Below are 23824 nucleotides of genomic sequence, written 5' to 3'. Positions count from 1 at the left end.
AAAGCTCATTACATGTGGCACTGCATTAGGAGCTCACACAAGCCAGCATACAGCCCTATCCCCCAGCTCAAGGATGATTTCTATCCCCTGCTACCCTGTGACTGAGGTAGAGCGCAATCACATCAGTCAGGCATCGGGTATCTGCTATAAAAGCCTCTTCTTTATTGTATACTTCCACCATCATCCAAAACTGGCAGGACAGAGAGCTCTGATTAGCATCAAAGGCTTTGATTGCCCCACTCGACAATCAGTGCTGCTCTCCTGTATGATGCCTGCTGTGATACATAACGGTGTGTGTGTTTGTGTGTGTGTTTGTGACTGGTAAGAGAGAGGAGAGAAATCATGAAAAACCATCCTAGGTGAATCAAATTTACTCTTGCATATACAAGAACATACGTATGTCCATTCGCTTGATTAAGACCACACATGCACTTTAGCTCTTAAGGTTTCGAGACAAACCTAAATTGTCTTCTAATATGCCCACCTTTTGATGATGCACACTGCAGCACCATCCTCTGGTCTGGACAATTCACTCTGGCCCTGAAAATAGGCTGCTTCTTTAAAGATACCTTTCTCTGTGGCTAAATATGATTAGCTGCAGAGGACATTGTAGCTCTCTCCACAGCTAATACATTTAGTATGGATTGTCTGAGGGGTAAGGATACAGCTAGCAGGGAGATCAATATCCTAAGTCAGAGTCTGTCTGGAGAGGAGGAACCATGCTGGGAGATGGTTAACTGTTCTAAAGCAGCAAATGCTGTCTCAAAGCACCGAATGCCAGGAATCCCACAATATTGAACACTTCTTCAAAAGGTAATGCTTAATGCTCAAGCTGGGCGATGGGTTATGTTGAGTGTCTGCATCAGGCAAGGAGCTTGTTGAAGATTTGTTGTGGATATCTCTAAGGATGAGAGATTATATAAGGCAAATCTGGTTGATTCCTTATAGTCTATAGTGCACCACTTAAGACCAAAGCCCCATAGGGCCTTGCCTCCATAGGGCTGATGTCAAAGTGGTGCTCTAAATAGAGAAAAGGGTGTCCTTTGAGACAGAGGGAAAAAAAAGACCCAGATTTAAGTGGCTTCATTTGCATGCGTGAATCCCTCACTTAAACCCATTTGAATGGCACACACGAGCAGCAGCAGACACCAATGGACATGCACACACCCTTGCACAAATTTCAGAGCACACAAATACACACACTTAGAACAGACACATTCTTTCCCCTTTTCCTAGAGTCAGAGGACATTAGCACTGCATCTATTTCTGGAGGCCCATTAAGGCCGTAAAACATTTAAGATCCACACAGAGTGATTCCTACTGTCAGAATGACCCGTTCTTTCCCCATTTCTCCTGCTCATATAAAAAAGCTGACACGAAGCTTGTGACAGAAACATGTATTTGGTGCCGTTCTGGATTTGGCTGAGTGGGCTGGCACGGCAGCAGGATGGGTGGGGTGGGAGGAAGTGAGGTTGAGAAGAGTTGGGTGGAGAGGGGGTGCAGTTGTTCGCTCGCCAAATGGGTCCATTTTGCTGAAATGTGACGCCTGCACTTTCCTGACATGCTATAATAAATCTATCAATTGTGTGTGGGCGTGTACATGTGCCTGCATTATGTCTGTGTACCATGCATAAAGAGGAAATTGGTGGCATCTAAACAGGAAATATCCCCTTCCCTTCCCCTCTATAGATGTGACAGTCACAGTAAAGCTAACAGCTCGTCTCACCGTAACACAGGGTGGCATATGCTTTATAATGGAAATGCATTGTACCAGTGATGGACTAACACACACTCACAAGGGCACACATGCATGCAAACACACACCCATATGCACACAAACAGAAGCTAATGTGGGATGAGTAGGCAACCTTGTCTGCCTCCCATCTCAAATCTATACATAAATATATCATTTACTGTCCAGTGAGGACTAAATCCATGAAAGCAGCAATGCTAGGCTACTTTAATGGGAAATGACAGGCTTCTAGGCAGCTCTTAGAAGCCTAACAAGCCTGAATAGTCTCTATTTCCAGAGGGGGAGTGTGGAATGCTTGCAGAATGGTAGCTTTACTATATGCAGTATATAGTTCATTATAGCACACAACCCTGTTTCACACCTCCCATCCATTCACACATAGAGAACCTGCAGACAAAAGCTTTTGCTTCAGCATGGGGCCAAATTAATGGTTATAAAGGTTCACTGAATCCTTTTTACTTTTTGTGACTTAAAAATCTTGGAACAGAATTTCAAAAACTCAGCATAAGTTCATGAAGTTTGTGAAATGAGTTTTCTTGGTGAAGGATACTACGCTTAATTAGGAAGTATGTTTAGATAAGATGTGACATAATGGGCAACGATAGCTCAATCAAAGCGGTGATAAACAAAGGCTTTTACTGTCTCAGTGTATTAACGTCCGGTATTGTAAGTTGAAGTGGTAATGTGTGTTTTGCGCTCTGTCTGTTAATTAGAAGAAGTGTTACTCTGACCACAATAACTTGTGAAAAAGGTTTCCAGTATAAAGATACAGCCACCAATTAAAGCTTTAATTGTGGTTATAATGGAAATAAAAAATCCCATATGTTATTTTTTTAACAGTGTACAGCATCACTGAACACTGAACAGCATCAACTGTAGATTTCATCCTTCATTTAGCTTTTAAAAACACTACATACGCATTGATTAAATGGTTTTTAACAAGCTATAACACACAGTATAGTTGTGAACAGATATAGGGGCAGTATTAAAGTGTTTATTAATGTTTTTGCTGTCACCTATTTCTCCTCCTTATAAAGCATTCACAAGTGCTATATAAACAGTTAATGAATGCTTGATAACACTGTATAGTGTATTTGTAATCATTTATACTCGTATGTCTTCAGTATTTTTAAACTCATTTATAAACTCTTTTAAACCGGTTATCAATGTGTACAAACAGTTAATACATTTTTGTAAGCCAATATATACAAATCTTGATTGTCATTCATTATTATTAGCCTGCAAAGGATTTGTACATGTGTTTCTTTACCTCTGTTTATTATATATATATAACAATTCAAACCCTAATCGAGCATGTGCATCCATCCATCCATCCATCCATCCATCCATCCATCCATCCATTTTTAGAAAAGCTAACTACTTTGCCGATTTGTCCACCTCTTGCAACTATGACTTACTTTCCAAGAATGAGCCGTTGGACATTTATTATTTATACAAAGAAATCAGTTTGTATTCTCTCCTGAGGATGACTCTGTTCTGTGTATTTGGAATCAGGGTCTTTTCAAAGAAGCAGCTTTACCTGGATAAATAAAATAAAGTTATCTGGATACCTTTGTTGAGTAAAACCTCAGCAAAACTGGACCATGGACTCATGTGAAAAAAGGCTTGTTCTGGGGTTGTCTCAACCAAGTTATGAAAGAATCATGCACTAATAAATGCTTAGTAATGTTTCTTAACATAGTTTTTAACTAACTATTCAACTGAAAAGGGAACCTAGTGTAAAGTGTGCTCTATGTATGCTTTACCAATACTGATAGATGCTGCTAAAATGTCAGATATAGATTACTGTTTATTTTTGCTGAACACTAATGTGTATCCTTTATAAAACTATATGCATTATGGTGGAAACAGTTCCTGATGTATGTGTATTCATCATTTTACTTCACCAATTAATAGTTATTCATGTTGTATAAACATAGTGCGGTAAAGTGAAATTACCTATGAATTACTAATGTTACTGATGCTAACAGAAACTGAATATCTCACTAGACATTTCTTGGCAGCAGCAGGGATGAGCATTGCAAAATTAAACAAAGTAGTTTTTAATTTTTAATTTTATTTAATTCTTAATTTTTTTTATATAAATTCTTCCCAAACATAAACAGTGGTTTTGTTACTAACATAATATCTGCGGTATAGTGTAAATGACAAGCAAACTTTAATTGGAGAAAGACTTTTTTAAAGTTCAAAAGAGAAAAAAATATATTCTGTCACACTTCAGAAAAAAAAAAGACATAACGATGTGGAGAGCGTAGGGAAAATACATTATCTAATTGCATCATGGGTAGTGCACTACGTCTAGAAAGAAACTTACAGGGACTAAAAACATGTCTATCATGAGTCCCCTGACTTTAAAAATGTGCAGTATTAAGTTGGAGTACTCTCTTAAGCGCTTTGGTAAAAGACATAAAAAAAACAAAACTCGTAAAATATATTTATATATCTGTTGATAACAATTTGACACTGCTCGTTAATAATGTATAAACGGTTTATACACATCAAGCAAGCATTCATTAACTGTTAACAGTTATGAATGCTTCACAGAGAGGAGTTATAGTTTTTAACAAAGACATTAATAAACACTTAAAAATGTTCTTAAAAAAATTATAAATCTGTTTATAACTACACTATATGTATTTATCTGGCACAGCACATAAACAACAATTTAATGACTTTACACAAGCACTTAATATAATGTGCAAACCAGAAATAAATACAAAATAGTTACAATATTAACAAGGGGGAGATTTTCTTAACTTTGGATAACTCGTAATACCCTGGAGATTTCTGAGCTGATCGAATCGACATCGTGCGGAACAGTTAAGCTCGAGGGGCCTCCCATTCATTTTTAGGATATATAGCAACATTAAGAGTTAAATAATTAAGACAACGAAGCTTTTTGGCTGAACTTCAGGTGGCGTTTGTGTCATGGTCCCCATTCTTCCCAGCACTTTTATTCTCACTGTAATTAATATCTCAAGACAGCAATGCAAAATAAAGCATTATTTACCAATTGAAAGCATGAAGTTTATCTCTTTTATATGAGCTATTATGTCCTATATAAAGTTTCTACCCTCTAAAGTATTTTCTGCTATGGTCAACGTAGAATCTGTTAGGAGTTGAGCCGACATCTTGGCCATCACTGACCCACACCTTGGTTTTTCCTTATATCTTCCAAGGACTGCTGTCCTTTCATAGAAAAAGAATTAAAGTACAAAAGCTTTTCCCTGGTCAGGACCCTATACAGTTACAGTGCATCCAAGTGATTGAAATGACCTTTAAAAACATGTCACATTCTGCAAAACTGAAAAAAAAAAGTGCGATACCCCTTTTCCAATTTCCAATGGACATGTAACCCTACATTACAGTTTCTGTCACTGCTAGCTCCCAGGGAGTATACAAGCCATGTGCTTCTCTCTGATATAACCCCATCACACAGGTGACTCCATGAGCCAGTAGCAGTTCCTATCAAGAAAATGATCCCACTCCGGCTTCCCACCCACCAACACTTCCAATTATGTGCGATGGTGTGGTCAGCAAAGCCAAAAGCACTGCAGCTGTGTCTATGGGAAGTGCTTTATCCCTCTGTGCCACTCCATTCAGTGTTGCAACTTAACTGACTGACTATTGATTCTGTTGGCAATGCACTTAAAATTCTGATTATACATTAACTGGCTAAAAGTTGGCTGGTCAGCATTAGCACATTGTCACAGGAGGAAAAGTGTTCTGTACATTCACTTCAAGGATGTTTGCAGACAAAGACCAGGAACACTCCGATAATGCTTTTGAACATTAGAAAAAACTCAGTGAAACCTTTTGTGTCAGATTAGTAAATTGCCAATCAGTGTAAAATAGTAATGGATAATAATTAGACTACCATACCTGCTGCATGCCGAAAGATTGCTACAGCACATTTAATTCAGATTGAATTGGTACCAAAGTTTCACCTTTAACTATCAGAAAATTTCTTTATGATGGTTAAAAAGGTCTGTATCGAGTACACCTGTGGATAAAGTGCTGTTCAGTACAAACATGAACCCCTCCTGTTTACATCCTTTTCAGAATGTTCAGTGTTTTCATGTGTTGACTGTGAAAACAAATGTCCTTTTCAGAGGATAAGAAAGTATTCCACTTTGTCCACTTTACTGAGGTGCAGAGTTGTCAATAATATTTGTATCGATGTGATTTCTCAACGCGCCTACTGCAGCACCGGGGACTTGTCAGTATCCCACAATGTCCCTCTCACCTGTGGGCAAACCTGCCTCACTCTTCCTTTCAACTTCCTATGGACATTGATTTTCTGGCAGCTCTCACTCATACAGTATATAAATGTGGCAATTGAGGAAAAGCAAACAGAGATGTACTTTAAGTACAGATCAGGGCCTTTGAGTAGAAAATAAAATATAGGAGAATATTTTTTCAGATGCAGCTAAAACTCACAACCATAGAAACTCAAAAAGTATCCTAAAGAAAGCCCTGAAGAAGAATCTGTCGCCAATACGATTGTTCTCCTGATCACACAAAGTATGGTGTGTAAGTGTGAAGAGTATTACACAATGGATATATGATATGTGAGGTGTTATTCTTAGGTGAAAGTGTGTGCACGCGCCTGTGCGTGCGTATCTGTGTACTAGTGAGAGAAGGCAGTATCTAGGCCTGTGTGATGAATCTGTTTCAGTGGCAAGCAAGGTGCTGCGAGCAACATGCCGTCTGTTAATTCACATTCGCTGCAGGTGGTTTGAGTCCGTGGCTGATGATACTGGGAGGTGTTGAGAAATGGAGGGAGAGAGGAGAGAGAGCCTTGACAAATGAACAAAAGCTACGTGCAGGGATGATCCCTGATGTCAACCATGGTCAAGCAAAATTTTAAGTATAAATATAAATGTATTTCCCTGGCATTCACTTAACATGCCAGCTCCCTCATGGCTGCAAACCAGTAAATGAATGCACAAAATAAATAAATAAATAAATAAACCCTTCAAAATTGCAGAATGGCTTTGCAAAAGAAATATTTCAGCTCAACGTGCTGGACTGTAAAGCCACTCTGTGCTTTTCTCAGTAAAATTAGCTGAAGCAGCAATCTCAGCTGGAGAGGTTTTGGTCTCTGAGCCATCATGTCTTCATTAAAGTATCAACCAATGAATGTAGCACCACCAACCAGCCACTTTATGTCAGCAGTGATTTTGTCCACGCAATCATAACCTTTCATTGGTGATAAACCTTCCCACACAGAGTTGCCTCTCTTGGCCCTGAAAAAGTTGCGAGTACAATAATCTATAGATTTCTCTCGCCTCGTTTTCTCTCTCTGCCCCTGGCCAAACATTACAAGTGACTGAATTCATTCTACTAATGTGTGGGATACAACTGTAGATATACTGTACATTTGATATATCGCACGTATTACCCACTGGCTCCCCCCGCTCCTTTTTTTACCTCCCCCCTGCCTGAGATCTCAGGGCATAGCCACTTAGCTAAGATGATCCAGATGTAAATAGCTGTTGCATAAGCTCTGCACACTCAAGATCATATCCCAGGAAAGGACGTAGCATTGCCCTGGGCTATGAGGACAAGGGGATGTAGTAAGAAACCTTTAAGCTTAAATTTAGTTACTATTTGGATCACTTTCTGATGTATGGGTTGAAATCCAACAGCAAAACTGGTTTGTAGTGGTTGCCACCCATTTGTTTCCTGTCTTGTAAAGCAGAAAGAAAAGATACTGCTGCATCACCCACATCGCATAAATCAGGCATGAAAGCATAATAGTGAGGATTTGACTGAGGGCAACCAGGGGCAAAGACAGACATATGAGATGTAACTCTCATTCATTCTTCCTCCCTCTGTTTCCTTCACTTCGTCTGAGTGCTGACCCATCTTTGGTGCTGACCCAAAAAGACAAGAAAGAAGAGCCGCATCCACCTATTGTCAGCCGCATACCCCATTATCTCTCGCCCTGCAGCTATGAGGGGGCTCAGCTCATGCTTCCCCGAGGTGATCATCTCTCAGCACATCTCACAGGCCAGACTCATTTCTGCGTGTTCCCAAATCGTACAGGGATCTTCCTCGCTCAGACAAGGCTGCAGTCATTCCCTTTATTCCACCACAGATAGAAAAACAATAGATGAATGCACCTGTACATGTACCAGTGCCTCCAGGAAGGGAAAGAGACCATAGGAATTGGTGGAGCATATCCACCTGGTCTAAGATATGTAGTTCTTTGAAAAAGTCATAATACACCCTGAGGTTACAGATGGACAAAAGGGGAATCAGCTTACAGTATCGCTTATCATTTTCTTCTCCAGATTAACAAATTGAATCAAACACCTCCCCCGAAATGGCAACTGTCCAATCATAGTTTCTTGGCAAAAACTAGGCATGGCAGGTCTGTCAAGCTTTGGATTTCTCCACATGGTAAAGTGGAACACAAGAGCAAAGTTGTAAAGTAAATGGATTAAATAAGTTTGTTTGCCCTAATGTAAGCATGTCTGGCTAGTTTACTACCTAAAGAAGTAAGCAAGCCCAGCGTTACTTCCAAGGTCAATGTGCACTTCATTAACTAATTTCTTTTTTTTTTTCCATTTCTTTTTTAACATTAAAAGTAGAACATACTGTATGAAAAAAAATATAATAAAGCATAAAAAGATAACCAAGTAGGAAAGATAAGCAGCCAAACAGGATTATCTTAGAGTTAAATATGAGTCTGATTCTTGCTTATCATACTTATAATACTAGGACTAACTAGCTCTACACTGCAAAACAATGATGCACCTTTATTTTGCATGTCTTCCACACTGATTATCAGCTGATGAGGATGCTGACTTTTCGCCTTCAACACGTAGTTTTAGCCTCAGCACTTTACCCCCCAGTCATCAACTCCATGTTATTTACAGGGTTCCATTTTTAAAATGAGTCAGCTGGAATCATTGAAATGTCAGCAGGAAACTGTATTTTCAACTCATGTGGATAACGTTAGCTTAAATAGCTGGTTACCTACAGCTGATAAAATTTGCCAGCAATAGAAATGAGAAGACCCATTTCCAGAAATTGCAATAAAGTTCAATTGTAAATCTGCCACCGTTATTATAATAAACTATTATGCTCCCTTGCTAGAATGAAAAGTTTGACTAGGCACAGCAACAGTAACTTAGGAGCGAGGCTTTTCCTCTTGGGGTTGGAGCAAGAGTGCAGCATTACTTCAACAAGCCCACATTAATGACAGGGCAATTACAAATGCTACAGTACATAAACACAGGCCCCTCTGAGTAAAATGAAGAGCACTCATTCAGAATATACCTTACAACCACTTCAACAACCTCCTTATTTACTTGTATTTGATTATGCTCTTTTGTGTCCTGCCTCTCTTTTCTTAATGATTGCTTGCAAATTCATTATTACTACACCACTTGCAATCATGATGATTCACACTGAGTTAATCTACTGGTTTTATTTATTCCATGGGGTCAGCTGAGGCTTAAAATGTTACAGTAAGTTTAACGTAAAGCTTTGCCTGTATGTGCTCTTTCTACATCTTGCTCTACCAAGTCTCTTCAGTATTTCTTGTGTGTGTGTAGTATCCGCCACAGTGTGCAGTGAATATTATCTGTCTTGGCCAGACTCACAGCCTCGGCTGGTGTTGATCTGATTCAGCTAGTACACACACACTGGAAAAAAACATCTGTTTGGAGCAAAATACACTCACACACAGACATGAATACAAAGTGCACACTCACTTGGAAGCAAATGGAGGCACACAAATATGGCGTGAACATCCATACACAGATCCATACACACACACACACACACACACACACACACACACACTCACCCCATCCAACACACACGCACACACATAAACACTATCTGGAAATGGCATAGAGCATCTGTTTGGACAGCACTAGCACATTCAGTATTTGTGAAACACTGGCAAGAGCCCTGCATTGGCCATGAGAAGCTTGTCTACTGCAGCTGGATGACCGAGTGACTGAGCAGCCGTCCAGTTGTCTGCTCGCTTCATCCACACACACATACACATAAACACACACTTTCAATGACGATACCGCAATGCAAATTCAGTTCCAACCGCTCCCCCTGACACCACCACTCTCTTTCCCCAAGTCACCCATAAAATGCTCATGCTTTTAGCGGCATTCCGAAACATTTTAAGAAGCTATTTATTTAACGGCATGATTATCTATCTAGTGTTAGGGTGATCTATCTAGCAAAGTGATTGGGTGCACTATTAACGCCCTCTGCTCTGGCACAGGTGGCAGCTGTTCAGAGGACATCCAAAAAAAAAAAAAAAAGAAAAAAGAAAAAGAAAAAGAGTCTACTATTTGATGTATTTGCGATTATTTTGTTCTATACTTACACATTGCAATCCTTGCCACAATTTGACAGCATACAAATGAATCTTAAGCACAAGAAGAAAGTGGTCAATCAAGAATGCTATGATGAGCACCAGTGGGCGCACTCGTATCAACAAAACATCCTCTTTTGAAAATAAAATGATAAAAATAAACAGCCTGCTTAGATGTTGGTGGCCTTGGGATAATCCCATATATTGTAAATATGAAGGTGATGTCTTATGCCAATCTGTCATGTCTCATCTTAACAAATGTACCTCTTCAGGGAGCGCCAGTTTAGCATTTAGCATGTACATACATCACATCAATGTCACTTCACAAAAGCACCCCATTTGTATTGCTGACAGCATGGTTGGGGCCAAGGTGTGTGAGTCTGTGGTGTGTTTTACGTGTGTGCGTGTGTGTGTGTGTGTGTGTGTGTGTGTGTGTGTGTGTGTGTGTGTGTGTGTGTGTGTGCGTGGGTTTGTGTGCATGCATGGTGTGTGCAGAAAAAGAGAGCGAGAAAGAGAGACGGTGACAGAAACAGAGGGGAAAATAAACAGAAACAGAGAGAGAGAGAGAGAGAGAGAGTCTCCACTCTAAGGCAGACAGAGTTAAGCCAAAGCCTGGAGGAGTTTTCAGTTATTTACATATGCAGATTCTGGTCACCCCAGATCCCTACCCTCATCAAGAGAAACCAATTAAAACTCTCTTCATTTAATGTTTACCTTAATTAACCGTAACAATTAATGGCTTTCCAACGTCCTGTTGTGGTTTTTTTCAATTAAAAGCTGCCTTTGACAAAGGTTGCAATCCAATCCAATAAATCATATAGACAATTCTCCAGTGAGTAGAAGTCAATCCCACGGCAGAGTGAAATAGGCTCATATATCACTAGTTTGTGGCTGGTCCGCAATAGCGGGGCCAGCCCTATAAGCGCGAATGTCCGTGACTGACTGAGTGATGAAGTTACACAATTTGTCGGCAGGCCGAGTGATGGAGCTTCCCCATTGGCCGTTGCTCTTTCAAAATGAATTGGCACTGACACTTTCTATTTCGTCATCAGGGGGCTTTTACATTCAGTGTTGCCAACTTAGCGCCTTTTATGCTAGATTTATGGACTTTCAGCGACTTTTTTTTCACAAAAGCACCTGGTGACAAATTTAGCAACTTTTTGGACAAACCTCAGCTACTTTCCATAGAAGAGAGTCGCCAGTATTGCCCCGCGAGTACGAGATAGGGCTTTCCCTCTGCAGGCACACCTCTCTATGCGTCTGATCTGATTGACCGCATGGCGGCTGACATAGATGGGAATATGCCTCTAACGTGCTCTGTGAGTGATCATTTTAAAAGTAAATATAGCCGAAACCACAGCACAGCCGTTGTCTTTAACTTTTGTGTACGGTGATTTTGTCGGTTATAAAATCCGGATTTTAGCAGTGCAGAGCAGCAACTTGGAAATGGCTTTGATGTGACAGCTGGTTAACAAGTAGTCTTAATGGGCTGCGTTTCAGTCAATATTTCATACTTGTTCTGTAGTCTGACAACAGAAACAGAAAAACATGTAAATGAAAACATCTTTATTGGGAATTGGGAATTGGCTGTATTAAAATACTGTATATGTGAGCAAAGAGAGTAGGAGAGAAGCAAACAGATAAAGGGTGGTCCAGCCCCATACCAGTTTTGAGCTAGTCTTGTTTCATTTATTTTTATGCTTCACCTCATACCTCACTTAAAAAGTTCTTTTTTTTTTTTTTAGATGTGGACAATATGTTCTGAAGACTGTGCACGCCTGAGCACTTTCATGTTTTTGTGTTCACCTACTGTATGTGTACGCGCACACATGGGTATGTGTGTGTGTGTGTGTGTAGGTGTCCAGCCGTCCAAGCAGCAGCACTTATACTGGTCAGCAGATTGTTGGGTGAGACCCAGTGGACCATTATCTGTCCATAGCTGCCAGGGCTGAGAGCTGATAATGACAGGTGGTGTACACACCCTGGAGGTCTGACAGGCTTAGGGCACTGTGCCATGTAACAACAGCTTTTACTACTGGCACCACGGCTGTGATGGCAGCCTTTAACACTGGCACTGATGCAGCCATGGCAGAAGTCTCCCTGGCAGTACCACAATGGCTATGACGGTGGAGCAGCCATTAATACAAGCAGTTAAACTAAAATGGCAGCGATTGTTAATGGCAGGGAAACCACTACACTGTCATTACTACAATCACTGACATCCTCTTGGCAAATGCATTCAAATCCCTACGCAAGCTCAGATGGCAATTGTGATTATAAGAATAATAATGAACCTGTAGGTGCGTTATTCAGATGAGCAGAAGCCTGCTCAGTGACAGGTCCCATTCGTGCACACTGAGGATTATTGTGCAGATCTTGATTTGCTTACCTTTCTTTTTCCATCACTTTCCTTTATCCCTCATTGTTCAGTTAGGCTTTCTAGCTGTCCATTCATAGAAACCAGCATGTTTTGTCTATGTTTGCACAGAGACACCTCAGGTAACAGAAAAAACAGAAGGAAATTTCAATTTTGAAACTTAAATTTCTTCTTTCCCACCACGGCAACCATTTCACTGTCAATACAGCTGTGTTGTGGCTGCATTTATTACAACCCCTCCAAAATACATACCCTTCTGGCCCCTCACACAAATACACAGAACACAAGACAGTACTAGCATTTGTGGGCATCTGAGCGTGTGTGTGTGTGTGTGTGTGTGTGTGTGTGTGTGTGTGTGTGTGTCCATACAGACAACTTTGTGTCCTCTCAGCCTCTCTCCCCCACTGCAGAACACTCTGATTTGCACTAATCTCTCGGTACATTCTCAGGGCTATTGTTCCTTTCTGCTGTGAGCTTATTCATGTGCCACTCACCATGCTCTCCTCTCATTTTAATACTCCAACAGTGCTGGGAGCTGAAAACAGTTTTAAGCCCGCTTATTCAGCTGTTCATTAAAAAAAAATCAGCTCGCCCCTCACCACACTGCTGTGTAGGTGATCTCGGAATTGTGCGGGATGTGACCGTTTATTAACATGGCGAGTAGCGGCTGGACTCTGTGATGGAAACATCACAGAGTTTATGTATACAGACAGCCTGTAGGCAGCCAGTGGACAGCGTGAGATGAAAGCTACGGCTGATGTTCTGATTTGATGACTGTTGCCATGGCAGCAAGATGAGAATGCAGGAGGGGCATAAGCATTGACAGAGAAAGAGAGAGGAAGACAGAAAATTATATCTCTCTCTCTCTTTCTGTCTTTCCCTCGAGCACACAAACACATGAGCACACATCCCTAACCCCCCGTCAACCAGTAGCACAGTCCAGTAGGTCTTCTTTTGGATCAGTGAGCTGTAAAGGTCCATCATTAGGACAACAGGGCGGGGTCCGACATTCTGACAGCTTGTCAAGAACAGAAGACTGCATGGCTAACTATGTGATAAGACTGCTATTAAAGACGAGGAAAACCACACAGCGGCACTACTGCTACAATACGGCACCAGGTGGATTCATGGGAGCTCTTCGGCCTCTCCTGGATGGCTGAATGGGCATTTCAATAAAAACAGTTTCTGGCTCCAGCGGACGTGTTTATAGCGTTTCCTCTGGCCAAGCGCAGCACCAGGGTTAAGTTGATCATCTCTCACTCTGGTAAAATAGCCAGGGGAGTCCGTGTACTACTAGATCAACTCTACAACTTAAAGACCCTAAACGTTACAGCTCAGATGATCGATATGGCACTGAGCAATGTTCTTTACGAGCTAATAGACAAATCCATTCCTGCAAAACCCCTTGGGCCTTGGGAAGGCAAGAAGGGAGTTAAAGTACAGGGCTGTTTGCCTGGTGTTGCCACTTAGACCTCTGCTTGCACGCACATACAAAACACACCGGGGAGGTTAGAGGAGACACTAGGATGCAGCTTGAGTGTCTGTGCGTGTCCATATGTGCGTTTGTATTGGCACATCTGCGGATGTCTGTGTCTCTCAGGGTATTGTAGTTTCCTGAGCCCGCTGTGGTTATCACGGCTTCAGAGCTGCCAAAAGGAGATTTGTGTCTTCCAACATCAGAAGGAGGAAAAACACATAAAACCCATTTCATTCACATTGTTTAAATGTTCCTATCTGACACTTGTGGAAAAGAGAGCTTACATGAAACATTTGTAATTCCCTCACTATCTAATTAAATGTCCAGATTTCCTAATAAATGTCAGAATTGCATCATAAAGTAGAGAAATCCTGAAAATCTGATTCCCATCTGAAATCTAACTCTGTGTAACACCTGTTGCTATTTCACCAGGTTCCATCAGTCTATCTAAATGTTTAATGACATGAAATAGCTATGATACCTGTCAAGTCACTTCTAGCTAAAATTAAAACTAGTCTAAAAGCTAAACTTCGCCAGGATGTTCTGATAATGGCTCTGCAATATCTTGTGCAATGTCTTGTGTGAGCCTCTCTTGTCTTCCCATCTTCTCTGTGCTCTCTTTTTGTCTTTTTCTGTGCCTTATACTTGCTCATTAAACCATAAGGTCAGTTTTCCACTCCACTCTCCCATCCTTTGTCTCCATGCCCTTGCTAACCTTCTGCAACACTTACTTGAACACAGCTTGGCCAAACTTGACTGCAAAACTTTGGCACATCATTAAAAAAATAATGGACCATGTTTATAAAGGATATGAGAGCCCTCTATGACATTGTGCAGTCCCTGAGGCCCTCAAACAACCTAGTTTATAGCCAGTATGTAACATTTATGTTTAAGGTAACATTCATGCTTGTCTTATTTCAAGGCAAGGACAACAGCTACACTGTGAAAAAATATTTGAAATGACTTTTAGTTGAAGGTCTAATGGCAGCAATCTATTTTTGGGGTAATATGGCTCATTTAGTGTTGGTAAGTATAAACCTGGCAGGCATCTACTCTGTTACAGAGTAACTTTCCCACCCGTTCAGGGCAGAGGACATTCATTTTGCTTATCCTCCATTTATTGGACAAGCATATTAAGAGAAACGGAAATTACTGGGAATAGATTTGAAAGAAGCCTTCTGGCCCCGTTCTCTACATTTTGAATTAACAGTAAGTGTGCAATGCAGTTGAAACATACTGAAAACATTTTCAAATTCTAACAAATGAGGATTTGTGACAGAGATTTTTGCTATTTTCTCATTTAAAGTATATTTTTGATTTGTTTAACCAACAATATTGTCTTTATCACATAATGTGACTATTATTTTTGATTAAACGATTAATCATGTTTGTAATGTTGTCAGATTACTTGTTTGGTTGGACCAACAGTCCAAATCCCAAATGGTTTCAATTTTCACAGATATAAGATAGTGAAAACCAGTAAATTTTAAGATTTGAGAAGCAGATACTTGTAAATTGTTGGCAGTTTTGTCATCCCTCTTGGACAAGTCCGCATTTGAAAAATGCATGTTTCACACATGAACAAAGAAATTAATACTTGGTAGAAAATTTGTTTGAAGAAATTGAATTCAAGAGGTACAAGCTGTCAACTGTAAATGAATTCATAACTGATTAAAATTAATGAGGCTTGCATTTGTGTTGAAATTAGTTTGTATCCATTCACTTATGGTTAGGGTTTTAATATTATTTAGCAAAATGCTGCTTTGGAATATTCATCTACTATCAACCTGCTAATAAAAATAATACCAAAAATAAACTGAATACTAATGTACAGTTTTATTTATTTATATCTGTTGGGTTATATTTTAGTGCTGTTTTATGTAATTTTGTCCCGTCATGTATGTGATATAGAGACAGTGTCATGGCGCGGTCAGACCAAAAGATGAGGGCTAACATGGCTTGATGTAGGTGGATAACATCCATACTGAACCATGTTTTTCAGTACTGCTTTCATAAAGCTTGATTGCTAACTTGGGGACTGTAGATGTTTGAGGCAATATGAAAACCCATTTTCTTCAAACCATTATCTGCAGTATATGGCAGAAATGGAACACTTAAATCTTTCTAGTGTATTAATTTAGCACTGTGATCAGACAGTTATAAGGGAGTTGTCAAGTTTTTAAAAAGTAATGGACGTCCTCTGGCCAATCAGAATCATGTGCTTATTCAGGCCATGGTAATTACACAGACATTTGCATATTAGCACAGAATGTTATCTACCGTAATGAGTGATAGTGCCTTTCATTGGACTGCTGTTTGCAGTTGCTTTAGAACCCTTTCGGCTCCGCGGATGATTTGTGAAAAGTGCAGTGATGTAAAACCAGGAGGCTGTTTGCTACATGCCAATGTGTCAATCCCAAAAGTGGAGGAAAAAAAGATAAGCTAAAAAGATAGACAATAAGCTAGAGTAAATCTGCAACTGATTAAACTAATGAAAAAGTGGTCAATTAATTAGCATCTCATTATATTCCCAGATAATACAGCTAATGTAGTTTTTTTTTAATGTAGGTTTTATTCCACACTGCAGTAATTCAGAAGACTGACACCAAATCTATCTGCTCCCTCCCTCTCTCTGTCTCTCTCACTCTCTCATCAGCCCTCCTCGTCTCTTTCTCGCAGCATTTTTTTTCACCACTCCAAACCCAGTCTATGAGCTTCATTGTCAGTGGGGTAAATGTGAACAAGACTGAGGATTTTCAAATTGGACATTTTTGGAAATATTCGCTTTCTTGCCAAGCGTTAGATACAGCCATTGATGCCGCTTTCATGTGTACGTATATATATATGTATATATATATATATATATATATATAGCTAGTTTCTCAGTTCCTCCAGTTTTTATGCTAATAAATTAATTGCCTCTTAGCTTGGGCTCCATACCAAGCACACAGACAAGAGAGTGGTATCAAAATGTATGTATATGTATGTATTCACCTAAATACTCATATTTTGTACTTTTAGTGGTTTACTTGGCTTAGTGTAGTTTTGAATTTGGTGGTCTGCACAGAGCCCTGACCTCATCCACATCCGAAACCTATGAGATGAACTGGAACTGCGAGTCAGGCCTTACCACCCAACTTTACTGCCCAGCCTCACTTTATGCTCTTTTGGGCTGAACGGGAACAAATCCCTGCAACCAGTTTCCAAAATATTGTGGAAAGCCTCCTCACATAGAAGCATATTAGTTTGATACTTAGTTGCTGTTGGAATGACATGGTTACTCTAACATAACTATTGGTGTCCACATATTTCTGGCCATACTGTGGATGTGTGTGCGTATGTGTGTCACCAGTAAACTCTAGCTGAACTATGTCTTTCTACTGCCAATCTCCCCGTTCTAACGGTGCACTGTCCTGAATTCAGGGTGTTGACGCCTTCCCGAGTTTGTCAGCAGGTCTGACTGGTGCTCAAGAATGCCCACAGCCTTCCTCAAAGGGGGTGTCAGAGTTGGACATGCGTCCCCCCCCCAACCTCCACCACCACCACCACCACCCTATCCCACAGACACACAAACGCACATGAAAGGAAATAAAGACAGACATCTGTCTGGCTTCAAACACGAGCTGAATCTCTTTCTCCTTTTCTCTTTCTTAATCTGTCACTCCCTCTTTATATTTTTTTCTTACACTCAAATCCACACAGATATACACACTTAAAAACACAACAAACACACACACTGACTAAATTGACTTGTCAGCTTCAATCAGACCAGGAACAAAAGGATTCCTGCCAGTTTGAAGCTGACATCATTAATGGGTTTGGGAGGGGGCGAGCTCTGAAGACAAAGGGAGTGCAAGGTCGGGCTGACTTAAAATGCACTTTCATTTTGGCAGGGACGTTAGCTTTTTGATTTCAGCCCCTTTACGCAAACATCTTTTTGTGAGTGGCTCTAACTTTCATTATCACTGAGAACAGAGGGGCATATAAGACTTTGTTGTGCTGATGGAGAGATATGTGACATCCATAATGCATTTCCTATTAGAGGAAGCCACGCATGGACACACCTGGCCACGTGTCAGAGAGAGATGGACAGGAAGAGGATGAGAATAAATGGGGTGTCGGTAAGGGGGAAGGAAAAAACCTTGTCAAGTAAAGGATACCAATGAAAGGATACCAATGAAAAAAAGCACAGACGAAACGGTGAGCAAAAGGAGGAGCATGCTCTTGAAAGACATTGCGTCAAGGTTCGGAGAGCCAGAGGACATACTGTACAGCTCTTCATGTGACATATGGAATCCACACATAAACCAGCTTTCCTGGTGCATTGTAGCAGTAAAGCCAAATGCTTTGAACATATTAATCCTCTCCTCTCACTTCTGTGACTTCATCCATCCTCATTTGCTTCTGTTTCCTCTGCTGCATGCCCATCTGCCTCCCCCTTTTTTGCAACTTTCATTCTGACCCCGGATAAAGATGGAGTCCCTCTTCTCAAATGGTAATAACTTTGGTCCATATGCACACAGCCATCACAAATTGATTACTGTGTAATGCTGCGAGCACTCCCACTCTCTCTCACACTCACTCTCTCTCCTCTTCCACCCTGTGATTTTGCACAAGGCTGACTCCATGTCCAATCTGGCTGTCATTAAACAGCACCCCTGGGTGCATCCCAAACATAAACAGGCACATCCTAAACCCTTCTTTGCATGGTCCCTGTCTTCCCCTGTCTAAGTCTTCCCCTTTTCCCACCATCTTTTTCCAGCACTCACTCTAAATCAGCTTCTCCTTCACCTGTTTTACCCTCAACCACTCATTCCGTTTTATTCTCATTCTAATTATACCATTACATTACCATTTCTATTCTCTCATTAGCATTTTTTGCTCTCCCTGTCTCTTATTATTCCCCTCTCTAGTTCTCCTTTTTCCCTCTCCCTCTCTCTTTCTCTATCACCCTTTTCTTATTTCAGCCACTGAATACGTTCCACCTTTTTTGCGGCATATAAACAGACAGCGCCCTTGGGGATGGGTTGGAGAGCTCTGTCTTTGTTTGTGTGCACCTCTAACTAACTCTCCATCTGCAGGGAGCCCAGCCAAGCCCAGCAGTGCGAGACAGATAGCTGGCACCATCCCAGACTCTTCTCTAGTTTGCCCCATATCTTCACCCCCGCCTCTCAACTTCTCCTTCCTTCGCGGCTATAGTCTTCACACAGAGGCGGTCGTCAGCTGCCCTCAGGCAGCCAGTCAGGTACTGTGGATTTCCGACCCCTACAATTCCTTTTCCTCAAAGCCTTAAACCAAAATCTGCCTCCGCTTCCGATGGATATTCATCCTTTTCCACGCGATATGCTGTGGATGTTCGTCACCGGACTTTCCTCAAAATCCATTCTAAGTCACCCCCAGTTTCACCTCCAATATGAGCTCACTTCAGAGACTAAATAACCAATAGCACATTTTTCTGTATTAAGTCACATCAAAGAGTTTTCAAAGAGAGACGAACTTAGCATTAGTTCAAGAACTGAGAGTTTCAATCATGTAATTGCCCAAGGCTGTAACTTAAACCTTGAAAAAAGTTATGATATTATATGTTGTTTTTCTTTGCATTTGTTAGCCAGAAATTTTTTCTCTTTCCAATAATTGGACTGTGAGGATGTAATGTGAAATACAGTCAAGGAGAAAAATGGTGCATGCTACTTACATGCACAAAAACGAATCATCAAAGGTGCTCTCCATTATCTGCTAAAATAAATTTTAGCTCCCCTGGGCATTTTGAATAGTGATGGACATTCACCTTATAGAGTAAGAAGAGACTTTTTACACTCACCATTGTCAGGCTCAGACTTCCTGTCATGCTCTGTGTCAGTGAGAGAAAGGGCAGAGTTGGCGCGGCTCGTGAGGCAGGAGCTCTGCTCTGACTTGAGGCCGCGCATCCACATGTGCTGCAGGCCGTGAGCGGGAGAGGGGTCCACCTCGGGCTCAGTGTCCACGTCCGAGCCCACGCCCAGGGAGTAAGCACGGCTGTGGACGTGAGCGACCGGTCCAGAGCACAACGTTTCCTCCTCCTCCTCCTGATGCTGCTGCTGCTGCTGCTGCTGTTGGTGGATGTGGTAGTCTGGGCTCCTCATCTGGCCAGCCTTGCAGAAGTCTATATCTACAGTAAAGGAGGAGGGAGAGACATGCAGATTGAGATCACATAAATATGGAGCCGTAAAGCCTCTAATATTGGCATGTGTTTTTATTTGCTTTAGCAACTAAGTTGACCAGGTGTTTGTTAGAGAGAGGCACTTACAAGCCAAATACTGAACACCTCCCAGATTATGTCAAGAGACAGGCTGTTATTTGAGCAAGCACTTATTAAAAGTTTTTCAGCAGGAGTCCAAATCAAAATGCCATCCTTGATTTTTCTTAACCATTTGCAGTGAAGCTATATCCTGCTCAGGCTGCCTGATGTGTGTTATTGAGCTCAAGATGTATTGAACTGCTGCTCAAACAGAGCACTAATCTCATCTATATTCTCCTTGGTAGGGTGAAGAGATCAGATAAAGATCAAACCTTATTAATATTGACTCAGACTGAGAGAAAAATTGAGCCTCATATGCTTTCAGGTATTAAAACGCCCTCCAATCCCAAGCATCAACCTGTTATCTGAGAACATCAGATATACTGTGTTAGTCCTCTGGTTACACTTCAATTCAATTCAAATCAATTGAGTTCAAATTTTTTTTTTTTTTTTCCTGCCGAGGCAGTTGAGTAAATTTGAGTTTTCTGCTGAGAATATATAAGTGGAAGTGATGGAACTGATGTAATTTTAAAGAAATCAAGACATAAATTGAAATCTATACAGATATCAGTGTAGCCAGGTACTATATAGACTCCACTGAATTCAGAGGAAGGAAAGACAGACTTCCTCACTTTCTCACTTAGTGCAGTTAATATTTGTTTTAGGTCAGGTCCTCAGAACATGAACCAGTGTTTCAATAAAAGCCACAGTCCTGTTGACCACTCCATTGACCAGCGATGATTCCTGCTGTGCCTGTTTGATGGGGTCAAGACCAACTATGGCTGAAACACTGTTCTGCTGGAATTAAACTGGCGCAAGATTGGTCACCACTACACACTTCTGTTTAGCTCAAATTGGCTGCAAGAGGGCATTTCTAGAGCAAATAGGATATTTCCTCGTGGAAACAAACATGGATCGACTGTTAACTGAAAAGTCGTCTAACTATTTTGTTTTGAAACAAATTTATAACACGAGAAGAGATTTTAGCAGGGAAAAATCATTTGTCTGAGTAACCCATTTCCTGCCATTACAGTCCGCTGCTCCAAACTCATTTCGGTAAAAAATTGTCTATTTATATATTTATCACTACTTTAACCCAATGTTGTAAGTATCATTGTAATGCAGTCCTGGATGTAAAGGAAGATAAACACATCTAAATTCTGTTTATCAAAGGGTGCAATTAGCACTGGTGAAGGGGGACATATCCTTCACTAAGGCTCGATTTCCAAACGGGCAAGGGGAGGGGTTTCTTGTTGTGTTGTGTCCACACCACATCTGAAATTAAACATATGCCCTTGTGTTTAGCTTCATGTTAAAATGTATGTCATTTATTAAATAGAATTTTACTTCATGCAGTAGGTGCTAAAATGTCCATATATACTCAAATGATTCAATTCCTTTAAGACTGTTGCTTGTAAATAATTCAAACATGTATACTGTAACTAATTTCTGGCTTTGTAAACAGAATGTTGGAATGTGTGAATTAATTAATTTATGTTAATTAACAGGGGTAAAAAACTAATTATTTTGGTCAGCTCTCTTCTGGGCTGAAGATCAATAATGGAGCAGTGGATCTAGCCGACTAACTATCCATCTATCAATAGTATCTTTCTAATAGAAAGAGACTTTGTGTAGAGACTGAGCAATGTACTGCAGAGAAAAGGGATGATCTGGGTCAATTGGACAGAGAGGAATTTGTAATATTACAGAAAATAAACAGCCAGGTGCAAAAAGAGAGAAAGGAAAGGAGGAGAGGGCAAGATACAGTAGTTCAAAACGATGAAGGAAAATATGAAGAACATGGGTGGGGAATTAGAAGAGAAATGAATCGGCTGATCTTTGTCAGGAACACCGTAATCCATTAAAAATGTCACTGGAGGCAATGTCCCTCCTTAACAGTTGGTTACTTAGGTAGGGTATACTATATATAGCTCTGTTGCCCAAAGATGAACAGATGTGCTTCGCAGAACCGGCTGCCATTGACATTTCAAAGGCTGCTTTGGGGGGTTTTTTGCGCATTACCATATGACACTGATTGCAGGGGATGTTGTTTGTTATGGAAACAGAAAGGCTAAGTAACTGTTGTAAAAGGCAAGTGCTCTTTGACATCACAATGTTGTGGAAGACATCCAAGCAACATGACGATGCCTAATGGCCATCGATGGGTTGGTGCATGGCGAACAATGTGAAAAAATCCGTAGCAGGTGGCATTCAAACCATGAAATCCCTTGAGCGGCCTGCTTGTCAGGAGTTGTAACTGTTATGAATGGTTAATGTTGCTTGTTAGCATGGTGGATAGGTCTTGCAGAGTAACAGGAGGTTGGGGTAGCGGAAAAAGTATCTATTGATCACGATGAACCCTGCACAGCGGCATGCTCCTGAAGAGGTGTGGCTTCTCTCTTAACACTACACATGACCTGCATAAAGGCCATCCATCACAGCAGGCGCTGGCCCATTTCTCCTCCTGTCACCGGCAGGGAAGAATTTTTCGGTGTGTATGTGTCCACGTGCGTCTGTACATGTGCCTATGTCCACCTGTTTCTGTATCTGTGAGTGTTTATGTAATGAAGGGTTCCACCCCAGGTGAGACAGGAGAGGTTTTGGGGTTGACCTACTTTCTGTGTGAGAGAAATATCACCTCCGTGGGGATGAGGTAATTTGCTGCCTCCAACTGTCCTTCTGGCTCATTGTGGACTGTAATAGGTGATTCACATAGGCCCTTTTAAAGACCTCCTCTAAAAAGCTCTGTTTGCGCATTTATGTGGGCCTGCCTATATGTATGTCTTTTTGTGCCAATATCCATTTACAGTAAGTGTGCAAATGTGAACATATATTTAAAGGTAAATGCATCCAGCGGAAGAATGTGATAGGCATGGTACCTGGCTGGGGTTGGCTGTAGTTGCCCTGTCTTTCCCGGTGTGAACCGAGGGTGAGGCGTAGCTCATGTGTGTAGTCGGGCAGGGTTTCGCGGGAAGTGTAGGAGCGGTGGTGGGCGCGGCCGTCCTCACTCTCATCAGATGAGCTGGTGTAGGACATCTCCATTTCATGGCGGCCCTTAGACAATGGCTGGTAGGGTTTACTGTCCATCTCCTCCATGGCTTGAAGCGCTCCACTTAGTCACTCAGCACAGCCACAGCACAGAGCACAGAGTCTGGAAGCAGGCAGAAAGGTGGAGGGGAAGAGACGAAAGGTAGTGGGGACAGCGAGGAGGAAGAGGGACGGGTCAGCGGAGGAAAATGAAAGGAAAAAGGAGATTGAACAAGCAGGGTAGAGGAGAAAAATAGCAAAAGAAGTCTGTTATTGAACACAGTGGAACAATACTGCAACATGTGCTCATTCCAATTACAGTGGACATTCATAAACTGTATTTGGCTCCTTTCACCAAAGGTTTGTTCCAAATCAGTACCCTCAGAGGGGACTGCAATGGTGGCCATTATGTCCAGATGCGTTTGAAGAGAAATTGGCTAAAATCAAATACAGCTCTCTGTTCTGTCGGCTGTGGTTTCCATTTTCTCAATCTACTGAAGCTTTATCTCTCTTTTACAGACAACACTGACAAGTTGCGA

General features: G+C 41.2%; 1 protein-coding gene across 1 annotated transcript in view; it reads right to left on the bottom strand.

The window, feature by feature from the left end:
• tenm1 (teneurin transmembrane protein 1) overlaps window positions 1-23354 on the bottom strand; it is a 153313-nt gene extending 129959 nt beyond the window's left edge. The window contains exons 1-2 of the mRNA XM_040119754.1: window positions 23138-23354; window positions 19803-20129 (exon numbers count right to left, since the gene is read on the bottom strand). Of these exons, the coding sequence (XP_039975688.1) occupies window positions 19803-20129; window positions 23138-23354 (544 nt within the window). The remainder of the gene's footprint in view (window positions 1-19802; window positions 20130-23137) is intronic.
• Between the last annotated feature and the right edge of the window lie 470 nt (window positions 23355-23824).

This window comes from Xiphias gladius, chromosome 23, assembly GCF_016859285.1.
Source record: "Xiphias gladius isolate SHS-SW01 ecotype Sanya breed wild chromosome 23, ASM1685928v1, whole genome shotgun sequence".
Taxonomy (NCBI): domain Eukaryota; kingdom Metazoa; phylum Chordata; class Actinopteri; order Istiophoriformes; family Xiphiidae; genus Xiphias; species Xiphias gladius.
The sequence above is the reverse complement of the archived record's forward strand: the minus strand, read 5'-3'. Positions and strand labels throughout refer to the sequence as shown.